This window comes from Nerophis ophidion, linkage group LG09 (genome assembly GCF_033978795.1).
Source record: "Nerophis ophidion isolate RoL-2023_Sa linkage group LG09, RoL_Noph_v1.0, whole genome shotgun sequence".
In the NCBI taxonomy this organism is placed as follows: domain Eukaryota; kingdom Metazoa; phylum Chordata; class Actinopteri; order Syngnathiformes; family Syngnathidae; genus Nerophis; species Nerophis ophidion.
Window position 1 is genome coordinate 12,719,277 of NC_084619.1, and position 27,530 is coordinate 12,746,806.

Genomic DNA, 27,530 nt, shown 5'->3' on the forward strand with positions numbered 1-27,530 from the left:
TTTCTTATTGTAAATTTGTCCTTAAATAAAATAGTGAACACACAAGACAACTTGTCTTTTAGCAGTAAGTAAACAAGCAAAGGTTCCTAATTAGTTTGCCAAAGATTGCAGTAACATATTGTGTCATTTTCCATTTATATTATGTTGGCAAATTTATCAAGGACAAGTGGTAGAAAATTGATTATTCATCTACTTGTTCATTTACTGTTAATATCTGCTCACTTTCTCTTTTAACATGTTTTATTTACACTTTTGTTAAAATGTAATAATCACTTATTCTTCTGTTGTTAGATACTTTTCATTAGTTTTGGATGATACCACAAGTTTGGGTATCAATCTGATACCAAGTCGTTACAGGATCATATATTGGTCATAGTCAAAGTCCTCATGTGTCCAGGGACATATTTACTGAGTTTATAAACATAACATTAAAAAAAATGAAAGTAATCATAGTAGTATCAACTAGATACGATCTTGTACTTGGTATCATTACAGTGGATGTCAGGTGTAGATCCACCAATGGCGTTTGTTTAAATTGTGATGCCGGTGAGCTACGGTGTGTAGTGAAGCATGTTTAGCTATTCCTCATCCTACAGGGATGATACTTGTAAGAAACTTACTTTATTTGTCGCCATGGAGGCAAGGATTAGTGATTTAGAAGTAGCTAAACCACTGCCGACTGCGGCTGGACTTTAGCCGCTCGCTCGCTAGCCATGTCTTAAACCGGTGGTTCTCAACTTTTTTTCAGTGATGTACACCCTGTGAACATTTTTTTAATTCAAGTACCCCCTAATCAGAGCAAAGCATTTTTGGTTGGAAAAAAAAAAAGATAAAGAAGTAAAATACAGCACTATGTCATCAGTTTCTGATTTATTAAATTGTATAACAGTGCTCTTTTGTAGTGGTCTTTCTTGAACTATTTGGAAAAAAAAGATATAAAAATAACTAAAAACTTGTTGAAAAATAAACAAGTGTTTCAATTATAAATAAAGATTTCTACACATAGAAGTAATCATCAACTTAAAGTGCCCTCTTTGGGAATTGTAATAGAGATCCATCTGGATTCATGAACTTATTTCTAAATATTTCTTCACAAAAAAACACATCTTTAACATCAATATTTATGTAACATGTCCACAAAAAAATCTAGCTGTCAACACTGAATATTGCATTGTTGTATTTTTTTCACAGTTTAAGAACTTGCATTCATATTTTGTTGAAGTATTATTATCCATTTTCTACCGCTTATTCCCTTTTGGGGTCGCTGGCGCCTATTTCAGCTACAATCGGGCGGAAGGCGGCGTACACCCTGGACAAGTCGCCACCTCATCGCAGGGCCAACACAGATAAACAAACAACATTCACACTCACATTCACACACTAGGGCCAATTTAGTGTTGCCAATCAACCTATCCCCAGGTGCATGTCTTTGGAAGTGGGAGGAAGCCGGAGTACCCGGAGGGAACCCACGCATTCACGGGGAGAACATGCAAACTCCACACAGAAAGATCCCGAGCCTGGATTTGAACCCAGGACTGCAGGACCTTCGTATTGTGAGGCAGACGCACTAACCCCTCTGCAACCGTGAAGCCCTGCTATCTTTAGAATATTTTAAAAAAATCTCACATACCCCTAGGCATACCTTCAAGTACCCCCAGGAGTACCCGTACCCCCATTTGACAACCACTGTCTTAAAGCATCTCTTCCTGAGAGCGTTTAACCTTTATCATTAGTTTTTAAGCCAAAATGCATGTGTTCTTCCTTTTTTATCTACTCACTGTGTCTGCTTGTAAGTACTCTGTGATTGTGCGCCGCCGAACATGCTCGCCTGCTCGTAAACCAGCAATGACACCACATGGTGATGATGGGGTGGACCGGTGCTTTTCAGAGGTAGTATAGTACCGAATATGATTAATTAGTATCGCGGTACTATACTAATACTGGTATACCGTACAGCCCTAGGCCCCCGGGATGATATTTAATTAGTATTAGGCCACAGCTGCTTGCTGCTGTTTGGCACGCGCCGATGATACATTCCCTACAATGCAACTCACGAACCCGCAAACTCACTGCAGTGCGGCAAGTGGGCCTCGGCTTCATTATTCATCAGCATTCAGGGCAGATGTCATCTTTCAGTAACCCCATTCCCCAAAAATGGAGGGTGGACGGCGAGAACAGGGGGTTTCAAGCCAAGTGGGAAGCAGAGTACGTGTTCACTGAGGTAAAAGTCAAACCTGTGTGTCTACTGTGTGGAGAAAATGTGGCTGTAATGAAAGAATATCATCTTTAAAAAGGCTCTATGGAACGTCTAAGAAACACGGAACAAAGGCTACAGAAGGTGGAAAAATTCAAATGAGGTCTTATGTCCCGACAGGCTCTATTTAAGAAAAAACACATTACAAAGATATGGTGTCGTTTTGATAACTGACACAATGTTTAATTTGAACTGTAATATTTGAATGATGATACATGAATGTGTTGTGGCAGTATGCAGATTTCACCCATGTGGCGGTTTGTGGGAACAATCGGTTGCTTTTCCAAACATTTTTAATAAACTGCCGACGTGAGAATGCTAAACAGGAAGTGCTTGAAGTTTAATGGCTTTGTAAAAACACTGAGACCAAGACTACGTTCGTTGTGTTTTCACAGTGAAACTGTGCCATTGTCAAGATAGGACAATGGTGGGGTTTTGTTTTCCCGAGGTGCAAAGCGACTGGATCGGACAACATTATTTAATTTTAACACTCAAAAAAAGGTGGACACGAAAGGCACTCACAGAGGAGGTACAAAAACCCATCCATCCATCCATCCATCCATCTTCTTCCGCTTATCCGAGGTCGGGTCGCGGGGGTAGCAGCCTAAGCAGGGAAGCCCGTACTTCCCTCTCCCAAGCCACTTCGTCTAGCTCTTCCCGGGGGATCCCGAGGCGTTCCCAGGCCAGCCGGGAGACATAGTCTTCCCAATGTGTCCTGGGTCTTCCCCTTTGCCTCCTACCGGTTGGATGTGCCCTAAACACCTCCCTAGGGAGGCGTTCGGGTGGCATCCTGACCAGATGCCCGAACCACCTTATCTGGCTCCTCTCGATGTGGAGGAGCAGCGGCTTTACTTTGAGTTCCTCCCGGATGACAGAGCTTCTCACCCTATCTCTAAGGGAGAGCCCCGCCACCCGGCGGAGGAAACTCATTTCGGCCGCTTGTACCCGTGATCTTATCCTTTCGGTCATGACCCAAAGCTCATGACCATAAGTGAGGATGGGAACGTAGATCGACCGGTAAATTGAGAGCTTTGCCTTCCGGCTCAGCTCCTTCTTCACCACAACGGATCGGTACAACGTCCGCATTAGTGAAGACGCTGCACCGATCCGCCTGTCGATCTCAGGATCCACTCTTCCCCCACTCGTGAACAAGACTCCTAGGTACTTGAACTCTTCCACTTGGGGCAGGGTCTCCTCCCCAACCCGGAGATGGCACTCCACCCTTTTCCGGGAGAGAACCATGGACTCAGATTTGGAGGTGCTGATTCCCATTCTGGCCGCTTCACACTTGGCTGCGAACCGATCCAGTGAGAGCTGAAGATCCCGGCCAGATGAAGCCATCAGGACCACATCATCCGCAAAAAGCAGATACTTAATCCCACAGCCACCAAACCGGAACCCCTCAACGCCTTGACTGCGCCTAGAAATTCTGTCCATAAAAGTTATGAACAGAATCGGTGACAAAGGGCAGCCTTGGCGGAGTCCAACCCTCACTGGAAACGTGAGGGTTGTACAAAAACCTGGCTATGAAAACAAAAACTTGCACTAAGGCAAAACTATGTTCATTAAAAAAAAAAACTTTCACTATGGCATGAATAACGAAAAACTTACTTGGAACGAGAAAGAAACATGGATCATCGGCATGGATAACAAGGGTGTGTCGAGGGGGAGTTGAAGGTGATAGAAGGTGACTGCCTGGCAACTACAGGCTCAAATAGTGCTTGAAAACATGTGCGTGAGTTCAAATGAACCAGGTGCGTGACATGACAGGTGAAAACTAAATGGTAGTCATGGTGACAAAAACAAACAAGAGTGCCCAATGAATCCAAAACCAAACAGAACGTGACCACAAAACATGACAGCCATTTTTTTCCTCAGAGTTTTCAACTCACGTCAAGTGTTTTTGTCAAGAGGATTATTTGTAACGTGTGCATTTTCAAAATGTACTTCTGTTCTGTTTTTGGCCAAAGTGAGACAAAGAAAATCATCTGAAGTTGTCTTTATTTTTACCGTATTTTTCGGAGTATAAGTCGCTCCGGAGTTTAATGAAGAAGGAAAAAAACATGTATAAGTCGCACTTATAATCGCATTTTTGGGGGGAATTTATTTGATAAAACCCAAAACCAGGAATAGACATTTGAAAGGCATGTAGTCGGGATCCATGTTCGCTTGACCGCTCTGATCCATAGTAAAGCTTCACCTCCGGGAATTTTAAACAAGGAAACACTGTGTGTTTGTGTGGCTAAAGGCTAAAAGCTTCCCACCTCCATCTTTCTACTTTGACTTCTCCATTATTAATTGAACAAATTGCAAAAGACTCAGCAACACAGATGTCCAAAATACTGTATAATTGCGCGATGAAAAGAAACGACTTTTAGCCGTAAGTGGTGCTGGGCTAATATGTCCCCTCCAACCAATAACGTCACAAACACGCATCTTCATTCCGCGACGTTTTCAACAGGAAACTCCGCACGAAATTTAAAAATTGTAATTTAGTAAACTAAAAAGGGCATATTGACATGTGTTGCAATGTTAATATTTCATCATTGATGTATAAACTATCAGACTGCGTGGTTGTTAGTGGGTTTCAGTAGGCCTTTAACAAAGAAAGGTGAAATAACTAAAAAACATGTTTTATATTTCCGGTTTCTTCGAAATCTCCACCATGACTACCCCTTGAAGCTCATTGAGAGAATGCCAAGAGTGTGCAAAGAAGTAATCATCAGAGCACAGGGTGGCTATTTTGAGGAAACTAGAATATAAAACATGTTTTCAGTTTTTTCCACCTTTTTTTGTTCAGTACATAACTCCACATGTGTTCATTCATAGTGTTGATGCCTTCGATGACAATCTACAAAGTAAATAGTTGTGAAAATAAAGAAAACACATTGAATGAGAAGGTGTGTCCTTACTTTTGGCCTGTACTTTATGGAGAGAAAGGTGTTTTTTATGCAACCAAAAATATTATTTGTAACCCAAAACATTTTTTGTAACCAAACAAATTATTTGCAAACAAAACTCGCTGGATTTTGTTTCAAAACATTTTTTTTTTTATTGCAAATCCATTTGTTTGTGTGTTATAAATCTTATTTTGGTTGCAAATCATTTTGTTTGGTTGTATAATCAGACACATAGTTCTCCCTGTAGACTTGTTAGTAATATCAAATGTTCTTGAATGTCAATTCCTTTATACATGCAAAGCCAAAGAAAAAGTTAGTTTCATGAGTTTTGCTGATGTCTAGCATTGACATATCAGCTATGATTGACTATTAAGGCATGGTTGAACTCCAAATTGTATGACTTTTAAGGACTTTGGAAGTTTCCAGTGTATTGTTCAATCAATGTATTTACCTGCTGGTATAACCCCCCCGCCCCCAAACAAAAAAGAAGAAAAAACACACTGACAAGAGTCACTAAAGGATTCAGCGTTTTTCACTCACACACACTCCAACTTGTAAGGAATAAATCTAGACAGAGTGTCTCTCAACTCTTGGCCACGTTTGCTAACATCCATCCATCCATCCATGTCAGACTTAGCCCTGTCTTGGTTTAACTCTTATCTTACTGATAGGATGCAGTGCGTCTCCCATAACAATGTGACCTCGGACTACGTTAAGGTAACGTGTGGAGTTCCCCAGGGTTCGGTCCTTGGCCCTGCAACCTTCAGCATCTACATGCTGCCGCTAGGTGACATCATACGCAAATACGGTATTAGCTTTCACTGTTATGCTGATGACACCCAACTCTACATGCCCCTAAAGCTGACCAACACGCCGGATTGTAGTCAGCTGGAGGCGTGTCTTAATGAAATTAAACAATGGATGTCCGCTAACTTTTTGCAACTCAACGCCAAAAAAACGGCAATGCTGATTATCGGTCCTGCTAGACACCGACCTCTATTTAATGATACAACTCTAACATTTGACAACCAAACAATTAAACAAGGCGACACGGTAAAGAATCTGGGTATTATCTTCGACCCAACTCTCTCCTTTGAGGCACACATTAAAAGCGTTACTAAAACGGCCTTCTTTCATCTCCGTAATATCGCTAAAATTCGCTCCATTCTGTCCACTAAAGACGCTGAGATCATTATCCATGCGTTTGTTACGTCTCGTCTCGATTACTGTAACGTACTATTTTCGGGTCTCCCCATGTCTCTCATTAAACGATTACAGTTGGTACAAAATGCGGCTGCTAGACTTTTGACAAGAACAAGAAAGTTTGATCACATTACGCCTGTACTGGCTCAACTGCACTGGCTTCCTGTGCACTTAAGATATGACTTTAAGGTTTTACTAATTACGTATAAAATACTACACGGTCTAGCTCCATCCTATCTTGCCGATTGTATTGTACCATATGTCCCGGCAAGAAATCTGCGTTCAAAGGACTCCGGCTTATTAGTGATTCCCAAAGCCCAAAAAAGTCTGCGGGCTATAGAGCGTTTTCATTTCGGGCTCCAGTACTCTGGAATGCCCTCCCGGTAAAACTTTGAGATGCCACCTCAGTAGAAGCATTTAAGTCTCACCTTAAAACTCATTTGTATACTCTAGCCTTTAAATAGACTCCCTTTTTAGACCAGTTGATCTGCCATTTCTTTTCTTTTTCTCCTATGTCCCACTCTCCCTTGTGGAGGGGGTCCGGTCCGATCCGGTGGCCATGTACTGCTCGCCTGTGTATCGGCTGGGGACATCTCTGCGCTGCTGATCCGCCTGCGCTTGGGATGGTTTCCTGCTGGCTCCGCTGTGAACGGGACTCTCGCTGCTGTGTTGGATTCGCTTTGGACTGGACTCTCGCGACTGTGTTGGATCCATTATAGATTGAACTTTCACAGTATCATGTTAGACCCGCTCGACATCCATTGCTTTCCTCCTCTCCAAGGTTCTCATAGTCATCATTGTCACCGACGTCCCACTGGGTGTGAGTTTTCCTTGCCCTTATGTGGGCCTACCGAGGATGTCGTAGTGGTTTGTGCAGCCCTTTGAGACACTAGTGATTTAGGGCTATATAAGTAAACATTCATTGATTGATTGATTTCCTACCGCTTATTCCCCTTTGGGATTGCGGGGGGCGCTGGCGCCTATCTCAGCTATCTCAGGCGGTGTACACCCTGGACAAGTTGCCACCTCATAAATTATTCCGTCAATTTGAAGATAATAGTTATGAATCGAAATAGACTGATATTGAAAATGGTAAAGATTTTTAACAATTTTTTGGTCATTTATAGTCTTATTAATTAGATCAGGGGTCAGGAACCTTTTTGGCTGAGAGAGCCATGAAAGCCAAATTTTTTAAAGTGTACGACTAAATGCATGCATTTTTTTAAGTAAGACCTACATTTTTAGAGTATAAGTCTTATATTTTATATCATTTTTATTCTGAAGCTAACCAATAATAAATAAAATACTTCTTTCGCAACACTTAATTGGCCCTAGTGTGTGAATGTGAGTGAGAATGTCGTCTGTCTATCTGTGTTGGCTCTGTGATGAGGTGGCGACTTGTCCAGGGTGTACACCGCCTTCCACCCAAATGCAGCTAAGATAGGCTCCAGCAACCCCCGCAACCACAAAAGGGACAAGCGGTAGAGAATAGATGGATGGACTTCTCACCATTGATGTGACTTATTGAACAGGTGGGGTTGAAAACGGAAGGATGGATTAAAATGCATAGGAATGTTTTATATGTTGAACGTTATTTTTAACACCGATTACCAGCGGAATTATTCATTACTAATCGTGTTAAGCAATGTCAGCTCAGATGTATCTGAGAGCCAGAAGCCGTCATCAAAAGAGCCACATCTGGCTCTAGAGCCATAGGTTCCCTACCCCTGAGTTAGATAGATAGATAGATGGATGGATGGATAGATATTACTTTATTGATTCCTTTAGGAGAGTTCCCTCAGGAAAATTTAAATTCTAGCAGCAATGAAAAGATTTTTCAGGCCTGTCCTAAAGGGGAACTGCACTTTTTTATAAAAAAAATTGCCTATTCTTCACAATCCGTATGAAAGACATGACGACGTATGTTGTTGTTTTTTTAATGCATTCTAATGCGGGGCCGACCTTCAGGTTGTACAGGTACGTACAGGTACGACCATATAATCTCACTAAAACACTATTAACACAATAAGCAGATAAGGGATTTTCCAGAATTATCCTAGTAAATGTGTCTAATAACATCTGAATCGCTCCCACTGTATAGTCTTTTATTTTCTTCTAATCCTTCACTCTCACTTTCCTCATCGACGAATCTTTCATCCTCGCTCAAATTAATGGGGAAATCATCGCTTTCTTGGTCCGAATCGCTCTCGCTGCTGGTGGCCATGATCGTAAACAATGTTCAGATGTGGGGAGCTCCACAACCCGTGACGTCACGCGCACATCGTCTGCTACTTCCGGTACAGGAAAGGCTTTTTTATTAGCGACCAAAAGTTGCGAATTTATCGTTTTATGTTCTCTATTAAATCCTTTCAGCAAAAATATGGCAATATCGCGAAATGATCAAGTATGACACATAGAATGGAGCTGCTATCCCCGTTTAAATAAGAAAATCTCATTTCAGTACACTTTTTAAAAAATTATGTAAAAAACGGTCATCTACTGGCAGCTATGGCTGCCAAACGAAAACCATAAAATTTAAGTAAAACACTGTAAACCAAATAATGATCAAAAACATTATATTTACAGAAATGTTCATAAAATGTTTTGCGGAAAAATATCGTAATTTTACAGATTTTTACTCAATTATTAAGATCAACCACCTTTAATAAAGTGACGATGTAAGCAGTTCTGCAGAAAAATACCTTTATTCTACAGTTTTTCCAAATTATTACGATCAACCAACTTTAATGAAGTGACAATGCTGGCAGTTCCACAGAAAAATACCATTATTTTACAGATTTTTTCTGAATTGTTAAGATCAGGGGTTTCAAACACAATTTACCTGGGGGCCACTGGATGTCGAAACTACGTGAAAAGTGGATTCACTTTCTTTGAATGGCTATCCAGACCTGGCAACATAGTTGTCAAACCTCCCGATTTTACTGAGAGACTTCCTGTGCCCCTTGCGAAGTTTTGTCCCGATATCGACCGCACAAATATTTTAAGGTGGTGCCGTGAAAGCACTGCCTTCATCGTCCTTCGACAACCTTTCATCGCGTTCGCTCATTCACCAAACAAGCAGCGTGCCGACCGGGAGGTATGTTGTGCAAGGCTTCGTTTGTCATACAATATTGATTCCAAGACATACTTGATCAACAGCCATACAGATCACACTGACGGTGGCTCTACAAACAACTTTAACACTTTTACAAATACGCGCCACATTGTGAACCCACATCAAACAAGAATGACAAACACATTTCGGGAGAACATCTTCATCGTAACACAAAATAAACACAATAGAACAAATACCCAGAATACCATGCACCCACCACCACCCCACATCTCCGCGCCCCTCCGTGCGTCGTTTGAGGTAAGCGGGGTTTGGTGGTTGCATGGGTGTAGCCCGGAAGAGTAGCACTGCATGGCATTCTGGGTATTTGTTATTTTGTGTTTATTTTGTGTTACGATGAATATGTTCTCCCGAAATGTGTTTTTCATTCTTGTTTGATGTGGGTTCACAATGTGGCGCATATTTGTAACAGTGTTAAAGTTGTTTAAACGGCTACCCTCAGTGTGACCTGTATGGCTGTTGATCAAGTATGTCTTGCAGTCACCAACGTGTGTCATATTACAGAGAAAAATGTTAAATTGTTAGTGTGAGCATAAACCTTTATACAACAGGCTACAAATATTTTTCAACGTGAATATAAAAATACAAATAAATATTTAAAAAATAAGATTTTCCTTAAAATTACACATAAAACTGTTAGATTGTTAGTACGGACATAGACTTTTATACAACAAGCTACATATTAAATGAAAGTTAATTACTGTAATCTTACATTATTTTAAAGTCATTTGAGAAAACAGAAAATGATATGAATTATTAATTTGGTATTTTTTTGTAAAAAAAAATTAAATATACATAGTTTGTCATTACTGACATTTTACTTAAAATAACAGGCGGTTTGTTTATTTACTTTACAGATAATGTCTTCAATTCTACAGTTTTATAAACTATTTAAAAAAAATAGAAAAATTACAGTAGAAATTTTGAGTAAATTAACCATAAAAATAGGATTTATTTTTTTTACAGTGTAGGCCTTTAAAGATTTAATGGGCGGAATAGTGGAGTTCCCGTGGGCTCTGCTGTAAGCTGACTTTTTATTTACGTTTATTTACACGTTCGAATGCATTTTTTTTAAATACATCTGTCATAATGATTGTGAATAATAAGCAAAATTCCCAAAAAAAGTGCAGTGCCCCTTTAAACTTTGGTTAATGCGGAAACACCTCTTAGCTAGTGTTAATCAAAACTGCCCATCTTAGTTTTTTCAGAATCATGTGAGCAAGGTCATTGTTTTTCTTGGTAACATATATTAGCTGTTGTGCTTTGTCATAATATTGTTTCTTGAATGCCAACCACTCCCAGTCTCTGGCCTTAATTATGTGTTTGTACTTGTTTGCTGGAAACCTTAACCACAAGCATCTTCGAAACATGAAGACACAAATTTTGATGTTGACGCTGTAGGAAGAATGAATTTCCTACCCTCTTGTTTCTTTAAACCAAAAAAATTGGTGACGCCAGATGAGCTTTAACTCTCATTAATTCCCAGGATGTTTTCCACATGTACGCGGGGGATTGTCGTGAGAATATTAAAGATGTTTTCCAGCTTCCACAGCAGAGCCAGATGTCAGGGTTGGAGGTCCCACAGGGGGACCAAATTAACACACTGATACTCTCAGTGGCGGTGGGTCATGAAGGACTTTCACCCCGCGGAGAAGGATCAAGCGAGCGAAATTAAAAGACAAGAACTTACTTCTTCCAGGGGCTGTCTAAGCTCGTCGTAATTGCTGTTTGTGTTGGCAAGGCGCGAGGGGTGCAGGAGGTGAGGTGGAAGGTGGCGGTGGGGGGCTCGACTTTGGTGTGTTCAGTGCACGACATTTCCAGACCTTGGTCAAAGCCAGAGCAGGATATTGTACTCGGCAGATTTTTTTTTGTGTTGTATAAACACAGAGTTGTAATCTACCATGCCAATCCTCTCACTTTCAGCTGCAGACCGCGCAGGGCTGGGGGTCTTCGGGTTTCCGAAAGGAACAAAACAGAGCCTTTCAGCAGCGTGCCGTGTTCCTTTGGACGCTAATCGTGCGAGAAGCGGCGGTCAGCATCTCACGCTTGCCAGTGCTCTCAGTTAGCTTCGTCGTACCCAGAAACCAGATGTGCACTCGGCATTAGAAAGCCATATTCACAGAGCTGTGGCAGTATGAAAACAATGCATTCCTGTGTAAAGACAGTGTATTCTGAAACGTGCATTGGTTTTTTAGGATACGCTTGTTGACATTATACACTTACAATTGACGGGGCCGAAGACGGACAAGCTCCCATTTTGGTTTTAAAAGTGCGTCAGAGGAACAGAAAGAGAGAGCGTGTATTCACAGGACGATATGAAGCAGCGATGCGTTAGCCACAGCTACATAAACTGGCGAGTTGAAAGGAGCTGTCATGGGGGGGACGGCTGACACATATATCAACCTTTTCCACCGATACATAAATAAGCTTACAAAGTCCAAATACTGGCAGAACAAAACAAACTTTTACAGACCAAATAAATGATATTTCCACCTTGTGATTTGTTTAAGGGTGAAAAATTAGGCAGGGTGTCGTTAATTTTCTTTGACACGGATTACTGAGTTTTATGACTAAAGACATCTCAGACCTGCTCAAGTCAAATCCTGGTGCCTGGAACATGTTCTCAGAGACAGTTATCAGAAGAATGTAAAAATTACTGATTGCCAACAAATGGAAAGCTTTGTATGGAGCTAAATTACATTTTGTACTTGAAAAAAGACATTTTGAACTGGAGAATAAAGTTCTGATGTTGAATTTTCAAAATATGTATACAAAATAAAAAATAAGTGCTCGTAATTTTTTTTTTAGGTTGATTGTGTGAATGTGAGTGTGAATGTTGTCTGTCTATCTGTGTTGGCCCTGTGATGAGGTGGCGACTTGTCCAGGGTGTACCCTGCCTTCCGCCCGATTGTAGCTGAGATAGGCGCCAGCGCCCCCCGCGACCCCGAAAGGGAATAAGCGGTAGGAAATGGATGGATGTAATTATGATTCAGTGATAATTCTAAGACAGCAAGGGTAGCTCAGCTTCCCCTAAAATGTAAAAAATAAAAAAAGGTGGTAAAGAATGTACTTTTGTTCAGAATCAGCTACTTTTGCGACAGCTGACGAGACTTTCTTCTCATTCATTGTGGTAGAGTCACAATGCATTAAAGGCCTACTGAAACCCACTACTACCGACCACGCAGTCCATCCATCCATCCATTTTCTACCGCTTATTCCCTTTAGGGGTTGCGGGGGGCGCTGGCGCCTATCTCAGCTACAATCGGGCGGAAGGCGGAGTACACCCTGGACAAGTCGCCACCTCATCGCAGGGCCAACACAGATAGACAGACAACATTCACACTCACCTTCACACACTAGGGCCAATTTAGTGTTGCCAATCAACCTATCCCCAGGTGCATGTCTTTGGAAGTGGGAGGAAGCCGGAGTACCCGGAGGGAACCCACGCAGTCACGGGGAGAACATGCAAACTCCACACAGATTGAACCCAGGACTGCAGGACCTTCGTATTGTGAGGCAGACGCACTATCCCCTCGACCACCGTGAAGCCCACCATGCAGTCTGATAGTTTATATATCAATGATGAAATATTAACATTGCAACACATGCCAATACGGCCGGTTTAGTTTACTAAATTACAATTTTAAATTTCCCGCAGAGTTTCTTGTTGAAAACGTCGCCGTATGATGACGTGTTTGTGACGTTATTGGTTGGAGGGGACCTATTAGCCCAGCGCCACTTACGGCTAAAAGTCGTCTCTTTTCACCGCATAATTACACAGTAATTTGGACATCTGTGTTGCTGAATCTTTGGTAATTTGTTCAATTAATAATGGAGACTATAAAGAACAATGCTGTTGGTGGAAAGCGGTGTATTGCAGCTGTCTTTAGCACCGAAACACAGCCTGTGTTTGTTTGTTTGTTGTAAAGCTTTAACACAGAGCGGTCAAGCGAACATGTTTCTCTACGTCGGCCAGCATGTTTTTGGATGGGGAAATTGTGATATATATCTTACCGGAGACATCAGTGGGTTATGCGTCCTCCTGCAGTAAGTAGCTGTCAAAAAAAGGCAGCTGTGAGCTTGGCTCCTCGGCTTCTCTCTGAGGTATGTCTTTACAATCTCACTAAAACACTATTAAAACAATAATCAGATAAGGGATCTTCCAGAATTATCCTAGTAAATGTGTCTAATTACATCTGAAACGCTCACACTGCCACCGCCCGGAGCCCTCGCTTTTTAGTTATTTTTTTTTTTGTTCTAGTCCTTCACTATCAATATCTTCATCCACAAATCTTTCATCCTCGCTCAAATTAATGGGGAAATTGTCGCTTTCTCAGTCCGAATTGCTCTTAATGCTGGTGGCTCACATTATAAACAATGTGAGGATGTGAGGAGCCCTCACACCGGTGACGTCACGCGCGCATTGTCTGCTACTTCCGGTACAGGCAAGGCTTTTTTATTGGCGACCAAAAGTTGCTAACTTTATCGTCGATGTTCTCTACTAAATCCTTTCAGCAAAAATATCGCTAAATGATTAAGTATGACACACAGAATGGACCTGCTATCCTCGTTTAAATAAGAAAATCTCATTTCAGTAGGCCTTTAAACAGTGTTGAAGCTGAGCTTCCATTGACTTTAATGGGAGCGCATAGAGTGGGTTGTTCTACTACAGCCAAACTAGACAGTCATTGGATAAATGCTTGCTCAGCGTCATTACATCTCTAGTGACTTCATGTCAATATTTGCCTGTACTTATTTGACTGATGTTTTTTTTATGTTTTTTTTTTCTCGTCTGACTATCATAACAAAATGAAACATGTTCTTACATTACGATCATGCTTTGTTAAAAACTTGTGTATATCCTATTTTTCCATAGGATGCTCTGATTGATTGTTCCCAATTACAGAATATCCAGAAGGCCAAATATTACATTCTATTAATAAATACAGAAGGATCAAACATTGTCATTCAGCAGCGTATACTATTAACTTGTACAACATGTGAAGTGAAGTGAAATATAATTCACATGTAATGTACAAAATATCAGAGGCATTTATTCAAGTAAAAATATCACAGATTACATTACCAAACATATTTGTGTTATTAGCGTGCAAAATTGGTATCGATGGTAACTTGATGTAGCTCCTCCTCTGATTGAGAGTGCTCCTACAGCAGGAATACAAATTATTTATTCCCAAAAAATACCAAATCCTGCATGACACCCATGGACTGCAGGTATTTTTTTGTTGTAATTTAAAGCGTGTTTATGTCCTTTTTGTGTTGAGCTGTAACCCTAAACGCATATTGTTTATAAAATCTTTATTAAAGCAAACTAATTATTCAGTCATGGTAAAAAAAAACTTGAAAATTATCTGTTTAGGGTACACTTATTAATGATGAAACATTACATGTATCTGCAATTATCGTGATTAATTTTCAGTTAACTATGAACAAACTGTAATTAATCATGATTTAATGTTTTAAACATTTGACAGCCATCATTTTAATATTAATTATAGTACTATTGTTAAATAAATTTTGTAATATAGTCTGTGATATTTCTACCTTAATAAATGTTTGTGGCAGATTGAGTTAAAGTGTATACTCTTCTATAGCATGCTCTGATTGATTGTCCGCAATTACAGAATGTTTAGCAGGCCAAATATTACATTTTATTAATAAATACAGAAGGATCAAACAATGTCACGCAGTAAATTATAACATTATTTTGTACAACATTTAATGTACAAGATATCAGAAGCATTTATTCAAGTAAAAATATCACAGATTACATTACCGGACATCTTTGAAGATCAAACCATGATCGTGACAATTCATATTTTGTTATCAACTTGCAAAACTGGTATCTTTGGTAACATGATGTAGCTCCTCCTCTGAATGCAAGTGCTCCTACAGCAGGAATACAAATTATGTATTCCTAGAAAATACCAAATCCTGCAAGACACCCATGGTCTGCAAGTATTTCTTTTTAGTAATTAAAAGAGTGTTTATGTCCTTTTTGTGTTGAACTATAAGCATCATGTTTAGAAACACTTCATTAAAGGCCTACTGAAATGAGATTTTCTTATTTAAACGGGGATAGCAGGTCCATTCTATGTGTCATACTTGATCATTTCGCGATATTGCCATATTTTTGCTGAAAAGATTTAGTAGAGAACATCGACGATAAAGTTCGCAACTTTTGGTCCCTAATAGAAAATGCCTTGCCTTTCCCAGAAGTCGCAGACGATGTGCGCGTGATGTCACTGGTTGTAGGGCTCCTCACATCCTCACATTGTTTACAATTTGAGCCACCAACAGTAGGAACAATTCGGACCGAGAAAGCGACAATTTTTCCATTAATTTGAGCGAGGATGAAAGATTTGTGGATGAGGATATTGATAGTGAAGGACTAGAAAAGAGAAAAAAAAACAGGCGAGGGCAAGTGAGAGCGATTCAGATGTTTTTAGACACATTTACTCGGATAATTCTGGAAAATCCCTTATCTGCTATTGTATTGCTAGTGTTTTAGTGAGATTATATAGTACCCGAAGTCGGAGGGGTGTGGCCACGGGTGTCTTGACGCCAGAGCCTCTGAAGGAAGTCACGCAGCTGCATGGACGGCGCAAGCTCCGCTGATCTCCTGTAAGAGGCGACTTTATACCACAATTTTCTCACCGAAAACTGCTGGTAGACATGTAGTCGGGATCCATGTTCGCTTGACCACTCTGATCCATAGTAAAGCTTCACCTCCGGGAATTTTAAACAAGGAATCACCGTGTGTTTGTGTGGCTGAAGGCTAAAGCTTCCCACCTCCATCTTTCTACTTTGACTTCTCCATTATTAATTGAACAAATTCCAAAAGATTCAGCAACACCGATGTCCAGAAGACTGTGTAATTATGCGGTTAAAGCAGACTACTTTCCTTACAGTCCGTGACGTCACGCAAACACTTCATCATTCCCTGAAATTTTCAACAAGAAACTCCGAGGGAAATTTAAAATTGCAATTTAGTAAACTGAAAAGGCCGTATTGGCATGTGTTGCAATGTTAATATTTCATCATTGATATATAAACTATCAGACTGCGTGGTCGGTAGTAGTGGGTTTCAGTAGGCCTTTAACCCAGTGTGGGTGGCGCTTGAAAATGATTTGTTTAGGGTACACATATTAACGATGAAACATTACATGTATCTGCAATTATCGTGATTAATTTTCAGTTAACTATGAACAAACTGCGATGACTCACGACGACATTTTTAAATAATTTGCCAGCCATAATTTTGATATTCATGCCATTGTGATAGCTTAAGTAGCAGCACAAAGAGGCCGTACTTCATTATACCAATACTTTGCTCTTACCCATTTAAAAATTAATCATTTTGCATGTCAAGCCTGTGAAATTCAAGTACATAAGTTGTCATTGTGTGAACTGCCAGGAGTATGGCAGGAACAAAGCCGGCCCCCCCAGTCCTTTTTTGGTGGGGGGAGCGTGCGGCGGGGGGATTGTACAAAGGCTAAGGAATGTCTTTATCAGGAACAAAAGAGGTGACTCAAGGCTGACAGCGCTGGGGGAATTCATTACTCTCCCAGTTGGTGGCGTGGACCTCTGGCACACAGTATTGAAAGGATATATGATAAAAATCTTTCATTTTCATTTTGTTTATAGGTGAGCAAATGGTCAACAAAGTAGCCCCGGCTGCCGGTATTTTAACAGAGAATAGCCAGCTGAGATGAATCGCTCTAAATATTATTTGTGTCACCACCCCTTGTGTTTTTATTTTTTTTTTGTCAAACCCCCACTATCTCATCCGGACTTCAAAAAGCAGACGTCGAAGTGTGGCTACTTTAATGAGCGTCTCAAACAGCCAATCATATTTAATTAGTAGTAGTCTATATTACATAGGGGCGTAGGAGTAAATGCCATGAGAATTTTCGGTGCCTATCCGATGTGCTTTCCTAAAATGAAAAGTTTACAGTCTGGTAAAAAAAAAAAAAAAAAGACACGTGTCTATATAAGTCTACAACAAAGCTTATTCCTACAGCTGCACGGCCGTTCATCACACGCACAGCAGAGAGCGAATGAAAAGATCGTTTTCCGACGGCCTTTAAACGCAGCATTGTCAGGAAAGCCATAGATGAGTTGGGAGCCCCCACTCCTCCTCTCTCTCTACCTCTCTCCCTTCAGGCTCTTCTATCCACCGAACCGGCAGTGCTTTGAACAACAGACAGTGAATAGGTGAGCCTTTGTGCTGACCCCCGCCTCTCACATCTTCTGACCCGGCCGGCCCCCTTATGACAATGTGGCCCAGAGATCTGATACAGCCATATCTGCATTACCTACACATATGGATTCATGTCAGCTTGTGGAAAGACTCGAGTTGCTCCACGGCCACTTATAGGGTCTGCCGTTATACGGGGGGGCAAAAAAGTATTTAGTCAGCCACCGGTTGTGCAAGTTCTCCCACTTAAAATGATGACAGAGGTCTGTAATTTTCATATGTGTGTTCTTGGGATGCAACTCAGTATTATTCTTCCTCCAAAAAATGTGCATATTTTTCGGACTATGAGGCGCACTTACAAACCCCGTTTCCATATGAGTTGGGAAATTGTGTTCGCTGAATATATAAACGGAATACATCCATCCATCCATCCATCCAATTTCTACCGCTTATTCCCTTTTGGGGTTGCGGTCGCCTATCTCAATGATTTGTTAATCCTTTTCAACCCATATTCAGTTGAATATGCTACAAAGACAACATATTTGATGTTCAAACTGATAAACATTTTTTTTGCAAATAATCATTCACTTCAGAATTTGATGCCAGCAACACGTGACAAAGGAGTTGAGAAATGTGGTAAGAAATACTGATAAAGTTGAGGAATGCTCATCAAACACTTATTTGGAACATCCCACAGGTGTGTAGGCTAATTGGGAACAGGTGGGTGCCATGATTGGGTATAAAAGCAGCTTCCCAAAAAATGCTCAGTCTTTCACAAGAACGGATGGGACGAGGTACACCCCTTTGTCCACAACTGCGTGAGCAAATAGTCAAACAGTTTAAGAACAATGTTTCTCAAAGTACATTTGCAAGAAATTTAGGGATTTCAACATCTAAGGTCCATAATATCATCAAAAGGTTCGGAGAATCTGGAGAAATCACTCCAAAACCAATGGACAAGAGCTACAGTGGGGCAAAAAAGTATTTAGTCAGCCACCGATTGTGCAAGTTCTCCCACTTAAAATGATGACAGAGGTCTGTAATTTTCATATTTGTGTTCTCGGGATGCAACTCAGTATTATTCTTCCTCCAAAAAATGTACATATTTTTCGGACTATGAGGCGCACTTACAAACCCAGTTTCCATATGAGTTGGGAAATTGTGTTCGCTGTATATATAAACGGAATACATCCATCCATCCATCCATCCATTTTCTACCGCTTATTCCCTTTTGGGGTTGCGGTCGCCTATCTCAATGATTTGTTAATCATTTTCAACCCATATTCAGTTGAATATGCTACAAAGACAACATATTTGATGTTCAAACTGATAAACATTTTTTTTTGCAAATAATCATTAACTTTAGAATTTGATGCCAGCAACACGTGACAAAGAAGTTGAGAAGGGTGGCAATAAATACTGATAAAGTTGAGGAATGCTCATCAAACACTTATTTGGAACATCCCACAGGTGTGCAGGCTAATTGGGAACAGGTGGGTGCCATGATTGGGTATAAAAACAACTTCCCAAAAAATAATCAGTCTTTCACAAGAATGGATGGGACGAGGTACACGCTTTTCTCCACAACTGCGTGAGCAAATAGTCAAACAGTTTAAGAACAATGTACAAAGTACAATTGCAAGAAATTTAGGGATTTCAACATCTAAGGTCCATAACATCATCAAAAGGTTCAGAGAATCGGGAGAAATCACTCCACGTAAGCGGCATGGCAGAAAACCAATGGACAAGATCTACAGTGGGGCAAAAAAGTATTTAGTCAGCCACCGATTGTGCAAGTTCTCCCACTTAAAATGATGACAGAGGTCTGTAATTTTCATCATAGGTACACTTCAACTGTGAGAGACAGAATGTGAAAAAAAAATACAGGAATTCACATTGTCGGAATTTTAAAGAATTTATTTGTAAATTATGGTGGAAAATAAGTATTTGGTCAACCATTCAAAGCTCTCACTGATGGAAGGAGGTTTTGGCTCAAAATCTCACGATACATGGCCCCATTCATTCTTTCTTTAACACGGATCAATCGTCCTGTCCCCTTAGCAGAAAAACAGCCCTAAAGCATGATGTTTCCACCCCCATGCTTCACAGTAGGTGTGGTGTTCTTGGGATGCAACTCAGTATTCTTCTTCCTCCAAACACGACGAGTTGAGTTTATACCAAAATGGATACATGGATGATACAGCAGAGGATTGGGAGAATGTCATGTGGTCAGATGAAACCAAAATAGAACTTTTTGGTATAAACTCAACTCGTCGTTTTTGGAGGAAGAAGAATACTGAGTTGCGTCCCAAGAACACCATAACTACTGTGAAGCATGGGGGTGGAAACATCATGCTTTCAGGCTGTTTTTCTGCTAAGGGGACAGGACGATTGATCCGTGTTAAGGAAAGAATGAATGGGGCCATGTATCGTCAGAATTTGAGCCAAAACCTCCTTCCATCAGTGAGAGCTTTGAATGGTTGACCAAATACTTATTTCACACCATAATTTACAAATAAATTATTTAAAATTCCAACAATGTGAATTCCTGGATTTTTTTTTCACATTCTGTCTCTCACAGTTGAAGTGTACCTCTGATGAAAATTACAGACCTCTGTCATCATTTTAAGTGGGAGAACTTTCACAATTGGCTGACTAAATACTTTTTTGCCCCACTGTATGTGTTTCTAGAACTGTGCAGCACATGACTTTAGAAGCCTACTGAAACCCACTACTACCGACCACGCAGTCTGATAGTTTATATATCAATGATGAAATATTAACATTGCAACACATGCCAATAAGGCCGGGTTAGTTTACTAAATTGCAATTTTAAATTTCGCGCCAATTATCCTGCTGAAAACGTCGCGGTATGATGACGCGTGGGCGTGACATTACGGATTGTAGCGGACATTTTGATCCAGTACCGATCCCAGCTATAAGTCTTATGCTTTACTCGCATAATTGCACAGTATTCTGGACATCTGTGTTGCTGAATCTTTTGCAATTTATTCAATGTACAATGGAGACTACAAAGAAGAAACCTGTAGGTGGAAAGCGGTGTATTGCGGCCGGCTGTAGAAACACAAACACAGCCGGTGTTTCTTTGTTTACATTTCCTAAAGATGACGGTGAAGTTATACTATGGAACAGAGCGGTCAAGCGAACACTATTCCCTACCACATGTCAACTAGCAGGCTTCTGTGAGAAAATGGTGGCAATAAGTCGGCTCTTACCGTAGACATGAGCGGAGAGTTTGCGTCGTCCTTCCTGCAGCTGTGGATTCTCTTGCAAGCTCCGTTCATAACTACGGTAAGAGCCAACTTATTACCACAATTTTCTCACCGAAACCTGCCGGTTGACATGTGGTCGGGATCCATGTTCGCTTGACCGCTCTGTTAAACAAGGAAACATCGGCTGTGTTTGTTTGGCTAAAGGCTAAAAGCTTCCCACCTCCATCTTTCTACTTTGACTTCTCCATTATTAATTGAACAAATTGCAAAAGATTCAGCAACACAGATGTCCAAAATATTGTGTAATTATGCGATTAAAGCAGACTACTTATAGCAGTGGTTCCCAAAGTGGGCGGTACCGCCCCCCTGGGGGCGGTGGAAAGATCTGGGGGGGCGGTGAGGAAGAAGGGGGCGGTAGGGGGGCGGCAGTCCGAAGTCGAAGTCAGAAGTTCGAACGTTTGTTTGACGATTTGTACACAACACATGCAGCAGGACGAGTCAGTGGACGACGCATCAGGGTCCGGTTACCACACACCAACATCATATTTAGTAGAACGGGGCTTCAGTGCAGTCGCCTTGCTTCTTTCCAAGCAAAGAAACCGACTGAAAATTACTGACCGCGGGGATCTACGATTTCTTCTTAGTGAGTTCCAGCCTGATGTTGAGAAGCTTATGTCCCTGCACCAAGCACATCCATCCCATTAATATTAAGTGTTAGACAATGAAGGTTACTGGTGGAATGTTTATTTACCATTCTATGTTGCTGAAACAGTTAAAACTGCTAAAAAATAAATTGGTTTACTAAATTGGGTTTTATTTGTGAAATACAAATTTGTATTTAACCTTTCTCTTTTCAAATTGCAGCATACCAAATATCAAGAAAGAGGTGTTTGTTTCCATATGTGTCTGTGGGGGGAGGGGGGGGGGGGCGCTAGGAATTCACTGGGGAGCCAAGGGAGCGCCAGCCTGCAAAAGTTTGGGAACCATTGACTTACAGCTTGGATCGGGCTGGAAAATAATGTCCGGTACCACTTGAGACGTCAAACGCAAGCGTCATCATACCGCGACTATTTCAACACGAAACTTCGCGGGAAATTTAAAATTGCAATTTATTAAACTAAAAAGGCCGCATTGGCATGTGTTGCAATGTTAATATTTCATCATTTATATATAAACTATCAGACTGCGTGGTGGGTAGTAGTGGGTTTTAGTAGGTCTTTAACCACAATATGTAAGTGTAAAAAAAACAACAACAACATTATGATTTGTACATTTGCAGAATGTTTTTGTTCTATTTTTAAACAAAGAAAACAATCTCACGTTGTCTTTATTTTTAGGTTATCATGCCAGGATTTTATCAATCCGGCCCATTTGGGATTAGATGTTTCTCCATGTGGCCCCCAATCTAAAATGAGTTCGACACCCTTGCTCTACACCAGGGGTATCAAACTCAAATACAGAGTGGGCCAAAATTTAAAACGGAACAAAGCCGCGGGCCAAGGTTGAAAAAATTAACCTTTTAATAGGGACCCAAACAAGTTTTGCATTGAACATTGAACAAACAAGGCTTATATAACTTCATAGTGACATGCAAAATTGAGTTTCAAATTATCCATCCATTTCCTACCGCTTGTCTCTTCTGGGGTCGCTGGAGCCTATCTCAGCTGCATTCAGGCGAAAGGTAGTGTACACCATGGACAAGTCACGACCTCATCACAGGGCCAACACAGATAGACAGACAACATTCACACTCACATTCACACACTAGGGCCAATTTAGTGTTGCCAGTCAACCTATCAATAATTATTAAAAAATATCAATGGCATATCAAATAAAATTTAAACAAAAAATTGCATTGAATATTAAACAAGCAAGGCTTATATAACTTTATAGTCACATACAAAATCGAGTTTCAAATTATAATAATGAGTAAAAAATATCAATGGCCTATCAAATAAAATGTAAATAAAAATGGGGGAGCGGGGTTTGGTGGTAGCGGGGGTGTATATTGTAGCATCCCAGAAGACTTAGTGCTGCAAGGGGTTCTGGGTATTACGTGTGTTACGGTGCAGATGTTCTCCCGAAATGTGTTAGTCATTCTGGTTTGGTGTGGCTTCACAGTGTGGCGCATATTTGTAACAGTGTTAAAGTTGTTTATACGGCCACCCTCAGTGTGACCTGTATGGCTGTTGACCAAGTATGCCTTGCATTCATTCGTGTGTGTTAAAGCCGCATATATTATGTGACTGGGCTGGCACGTTGTTTGTATGGCGGAAAAGCGGACGTGACGACAGGTTGCAGAAGACGCTAAAGGTAATGCCTTCGAGGATCGCCCCTAATATTGTTGTCCGGGTGGAAATCGGGAGAAATTCGGAAGAATGGTTGCCCCGGGAGATTTACGGGAGGGGCAGTGAAATTTGGGAGGGTTGGCAAATGCGCTGTTACAGCGGCACCGCCCCTGTATAATACTGGCGGGCCAGCTCTAATCTTAATTTGATATTACCTCAAGAAAATTACATGGCGGTCCAAATTTGGCCCGCGGGCCAGAGTTTGACACCCATGCTCTACATGCTAAAAGCCGTTTTAATTACTGATCCCTGACCACATGAGAACATGTAACAGTTGGAGCTACTGTGGGGTGAGTTCTCACCTGAAGTGCGGTGAGGATGTTTGCCAACGCTTGCCCGTATGTGTCATGGCAGTGAACCGCCACAGCGCTGGGCGGAATCTCCTTTAACACACACTGCAGCATTTTCCGCATGGTACCGGGAGTGCCCACGCCAATGGTGTCCCCCAGAGAGACCTCGTAGCATCCCATCTCATATAACCGCTTTGCCACCTGAGGGGAAAAAATGTTACAAAGTTACTAGAGATGCGCCGATAGGCAATTATATCATCCGCATCCGCATCACCGAAGTCGTCATCCACCCGCCGTCCACCCGAACCAACATTTTATCAGGACCGTACCCGCCCGCTGAATTACATCAGAGGTTGTTCGTCTTTACCACTCACAGAGCTATTTTAACCTGTTTCACAGAATGATGATGACAATTGGACTCTTCTATTGCGTTTATCCTGATTACATATGGGCATGCTGTGAAGCCATTGCCTTAGACACCTTCAACAACAAGTATGAACCGATTGTTGGTCTGGCAACATGTTGTGTGCAGCTTCCGCAATTACACGTTCAAGATTGAAAGGCATACTGGGTGATACAGAGTACACTGATGGTTGTGATATAAACAACTTTAACACTTACTAATATGCGCCACGCTGTGAAGCCACACCCAACAAGATTGAAAAACACATTTCGGGAGAACATCGTCACAGTAACACAACATAAACGCAACACAACAAATACCCAGAATCCTTTGTATCCGTGACTCATATTTTACACCCCCACACCCCCAACCCCGCCCACCTTACAGACGCACGTGGGGGTGGAAGGGACGGGGTTTGCTGCTAGCGGGATGTATAAAATAGTCAGGAGGTGTCATGAATACAAAGGATTATGGGTATTTGTTGTGTAGCATTTATGCTGTGTTACTGTGAGGATGTTCTCCCGAAATGTGTTTGTCGTTCTTAATTGGTGTGGCTTCACAGCGTGGCGCATATTACTAAGAGTGTTAAAATTGTTTATATCACAACCATTAGTGTACTCTGTGTCGCCCAGTATGCCTTGCAGTCGTGTGCGTGTTGCCAAGGAAGCCACACACAACATGTTGCTGGACTGACAAGCAGATCGTACATGTTGTAGAAGGCACGGCTTCATAGCACGCCCTAATACTTATTATCTGGGTGACAACCGGCAGTCATTCAGGAGAATAATAGCGTCTCTTAATGTCTTTTTCGCTTTATGACACGGGTCTTAAATGGCTCTTTGAATGGCAAAGGATATCGATCACAGAACCATGCATATCAAATATTTCCGGATGGTTCAACCGCCACCCGCCCGAATCTAATTAAAATCTATTGTTTCGTCATGTCAACCACCCGACGCGCGGATTCCGCGGATGAGACCGCAAACCGCACATCTCTACCGTTTACACATAATATATAAGACTTAGCCATCCATCCATCCATCCATTTTCTGCCGCTTATTCCCGTTCGGGGTCGCGGGGGGCGCTGGCGCCTATCTCAGCTACAATCGGGCGGAAGGCGGGGTACACCCTGGACAAGTCGCCACCTCATCGCAGGGCCAACACAGATAGACAGACAACATTCACACTCACATTCACATATAAAATAATATTTATATTACTCACCTCTGCAACTTTGGTAGGTTCTATGTTTCCCTCGTAAGGGCAACCAAGGGCACAAGAAACGTATCTGCAAAAGAACCACTGTCATTAATTTGCACAATAATTATGCAGACATGATGCAGAGGCCAGGCAAAGTTATTTATGTGTGAGAAACATTCAAAAAAAACCCTGCTGAACTTTTCATTATGTGCAAAGACTGGTGATTATAATCTGGTGATGATCCAGTTCAAACGGTATTTGTAACAAGGAACACAGATGTTGATGATCACAAATCAAGAGCTGTTTGTGTATCTCCTGTATCTACTTTTCCGGGAGCGTTGCCATGGCTGCCATCAACCCAAACGTCTTTGCAGGAGCAGGTATTACAGCTAATTGGACATTATTCATTGAGCAATTATCTTAACAACTTCAGATATTTTCAGAACACGTCTTTCCTTTTAGCCCAAAGCAGTTTGAACACAACCAGCAGGGACCGCCACAAATGTTTCATATACACCAATGTTTTTATCTCCTGTTGTGGTTGTTCTGCCTGCGCCCAAACGACCCCACAAGGAACTATGTCGTTTTCCAATCTTTCCGCTGTGCCCAAACAAAACATCGCTGACTCAATCTTGTCTTGTTATTCGTACACTGCCTGAGTTCAACAGCGTCTGTAACATGTTATTATAACAAAAACATGCTTTTTGGCCCGCATTCGACTCCCCACTCGGAAGTCAGTCCGCATTCAGCCCTGTCAGCTCTTTGTGACATCATCACTGGTTCTTTGCAAACTACCAAGTCTCCATGCTTTTTTATTTTCTTGAATATGGCTGCATGATAGTGTTTTCCAACCTTTTTTGAGCAAAGGCACATTTCATTGAAAAAATGTGGAGGCACACCATTGGCAGAAATCATTAAAAAATATCAGTTGTTGGATCAGAATTCAAAACCATAACCAACAATGCATCAATATACAGTGGGGCAAAAAAGTATTTAGTCAGCCACCGATTGTGCAAGTTCTCCCACTTAAAATGATGACAGAGGTCTGTAATTTTCATCATAGGTACACTTCAACTGTGAGACAGAATGAGGGGGGGGGGATCCAGAAATTCACATTGTAGGAATTCTAAAGAATTTATTTGTAAATTATGGTGGAAAATAAGTATTTGGTCAACCATTCAAAGCTCTCACTGATGGAAGGAGGTTTTGGCTCAAAATCTGACGATACATGGACCCATTCATTCTTTCCTTAACACGGTTCAATTGTCCTGTCCCCTAAGGAGAAAAACAGCCCCAAATCATGATGTTTCCACCCCCATGCTTCACAGTAGGTATGGTGTTCTTGGGATGCAACTCAGTATTCTTCTTTCTCCAAACACGACGAGTTGAGTTTATACCAAAAAGTTCTATCTTGGTTTCATCTGACCACATGACATTCTCCCAATCCTCTGCTGTATCATCCATGTATCCATTTTGGTATAAACTCAACACGTTGTGTTTGGAAGAAGAAGAATACTGAGTTGCATCCCAAGAACACCAAACCTACTGTGAAGCATGGGGGTGGAGACATCATGCTATGAATGGCTTTCTCACCCTAGCAAAATACTTGCCAACCCTTACGATTTTTGCGGGAGACTCCTGAATTTCAGTGGCCGTTCCGACAATCTCTCGGGGTAATAAATCTCCCGGGGGAATCATTCTCCCGGTTATTACTCGGACAACAATATTAAGAGCGTGCCATGATATCACTGCCTTTAGCGTCTTCTACAAACTGTCGTCTCGTCCGCTTTTCCACCATACAAACATTGTGTCGTCCCAGTCACATATTGCATAAGTTTCTGCAGACCCACGGAAGCGGCTGCAAGACATAGTTGATCAACAGCCATACAGCTCACACTGAATGTGGCCGTATTAACAACTTTATCACCGTTACAAATATGTGCCACACTGTGAACCCACACCAAACAAGATTGACAAACACATTTTGGGAGATCATCTGCACCGTAACACAACATTAACACAACATAACAAATACCCAGAACCCCTTGCAGCACTACTTCGTCCGGACTACAATAGGGGGCGGGGTTGGGGCTGCCGGGGTGTATATTGTAGCCTGCATGGGATTCTGGGTATTTGTCCTGTTGCGTTTATGTTGTGTTACTGTGCAGATGTTCTCCCAAATTGTGTTTGTCATTCTTGTTTGGTGTGGGTTCACAGCGTGGCACATATTTGTAACAGTGATAAAGTTGTTTATACGGCCACCCTCAGTGTGACCTGTGTGTCTGTTTATCTACTATGTCTTGCAGTCTCTTACTGCGTCCACGGAAGTCAAGTACAACATGTGG

At 41.4% G+C, this 27,530-nt stretch overlaps 1 protein-coding gene across 3 annotated transcripts in view; it reads right to left on the reverse strand.

The window, feature by feature from the left end:
• Positions 1 to 27,530, reverse strand: part of hmgcll1 (3-hydroxymethyl-3-methylglutaryl-CoA lyase like 1) — a 69,660-nt gene that overhangs the window by 26,697 nt on the left and 15,433 nt on the right. For all 3 annotated transcript variants that reach the window (XM_061910341.1, XM_061910339.1, XM_061910342.1), the window contains 2 exons: positions 25,210 to 25,273; positions 23,595 to 23,783 (listed from right to left, as the gene is read on the reverse strand). In XM_061910341.1, coding sequence (XP_061766325.1) covers positions 23,595 to 23,783; positions 25,210 to 25,273 — 253 coding nt within the window. The remainder of the gene's footprint in view (positions 1 to 23,594; positions 23,784 to 25,209; positions 25,274 to 27,530) is intronic.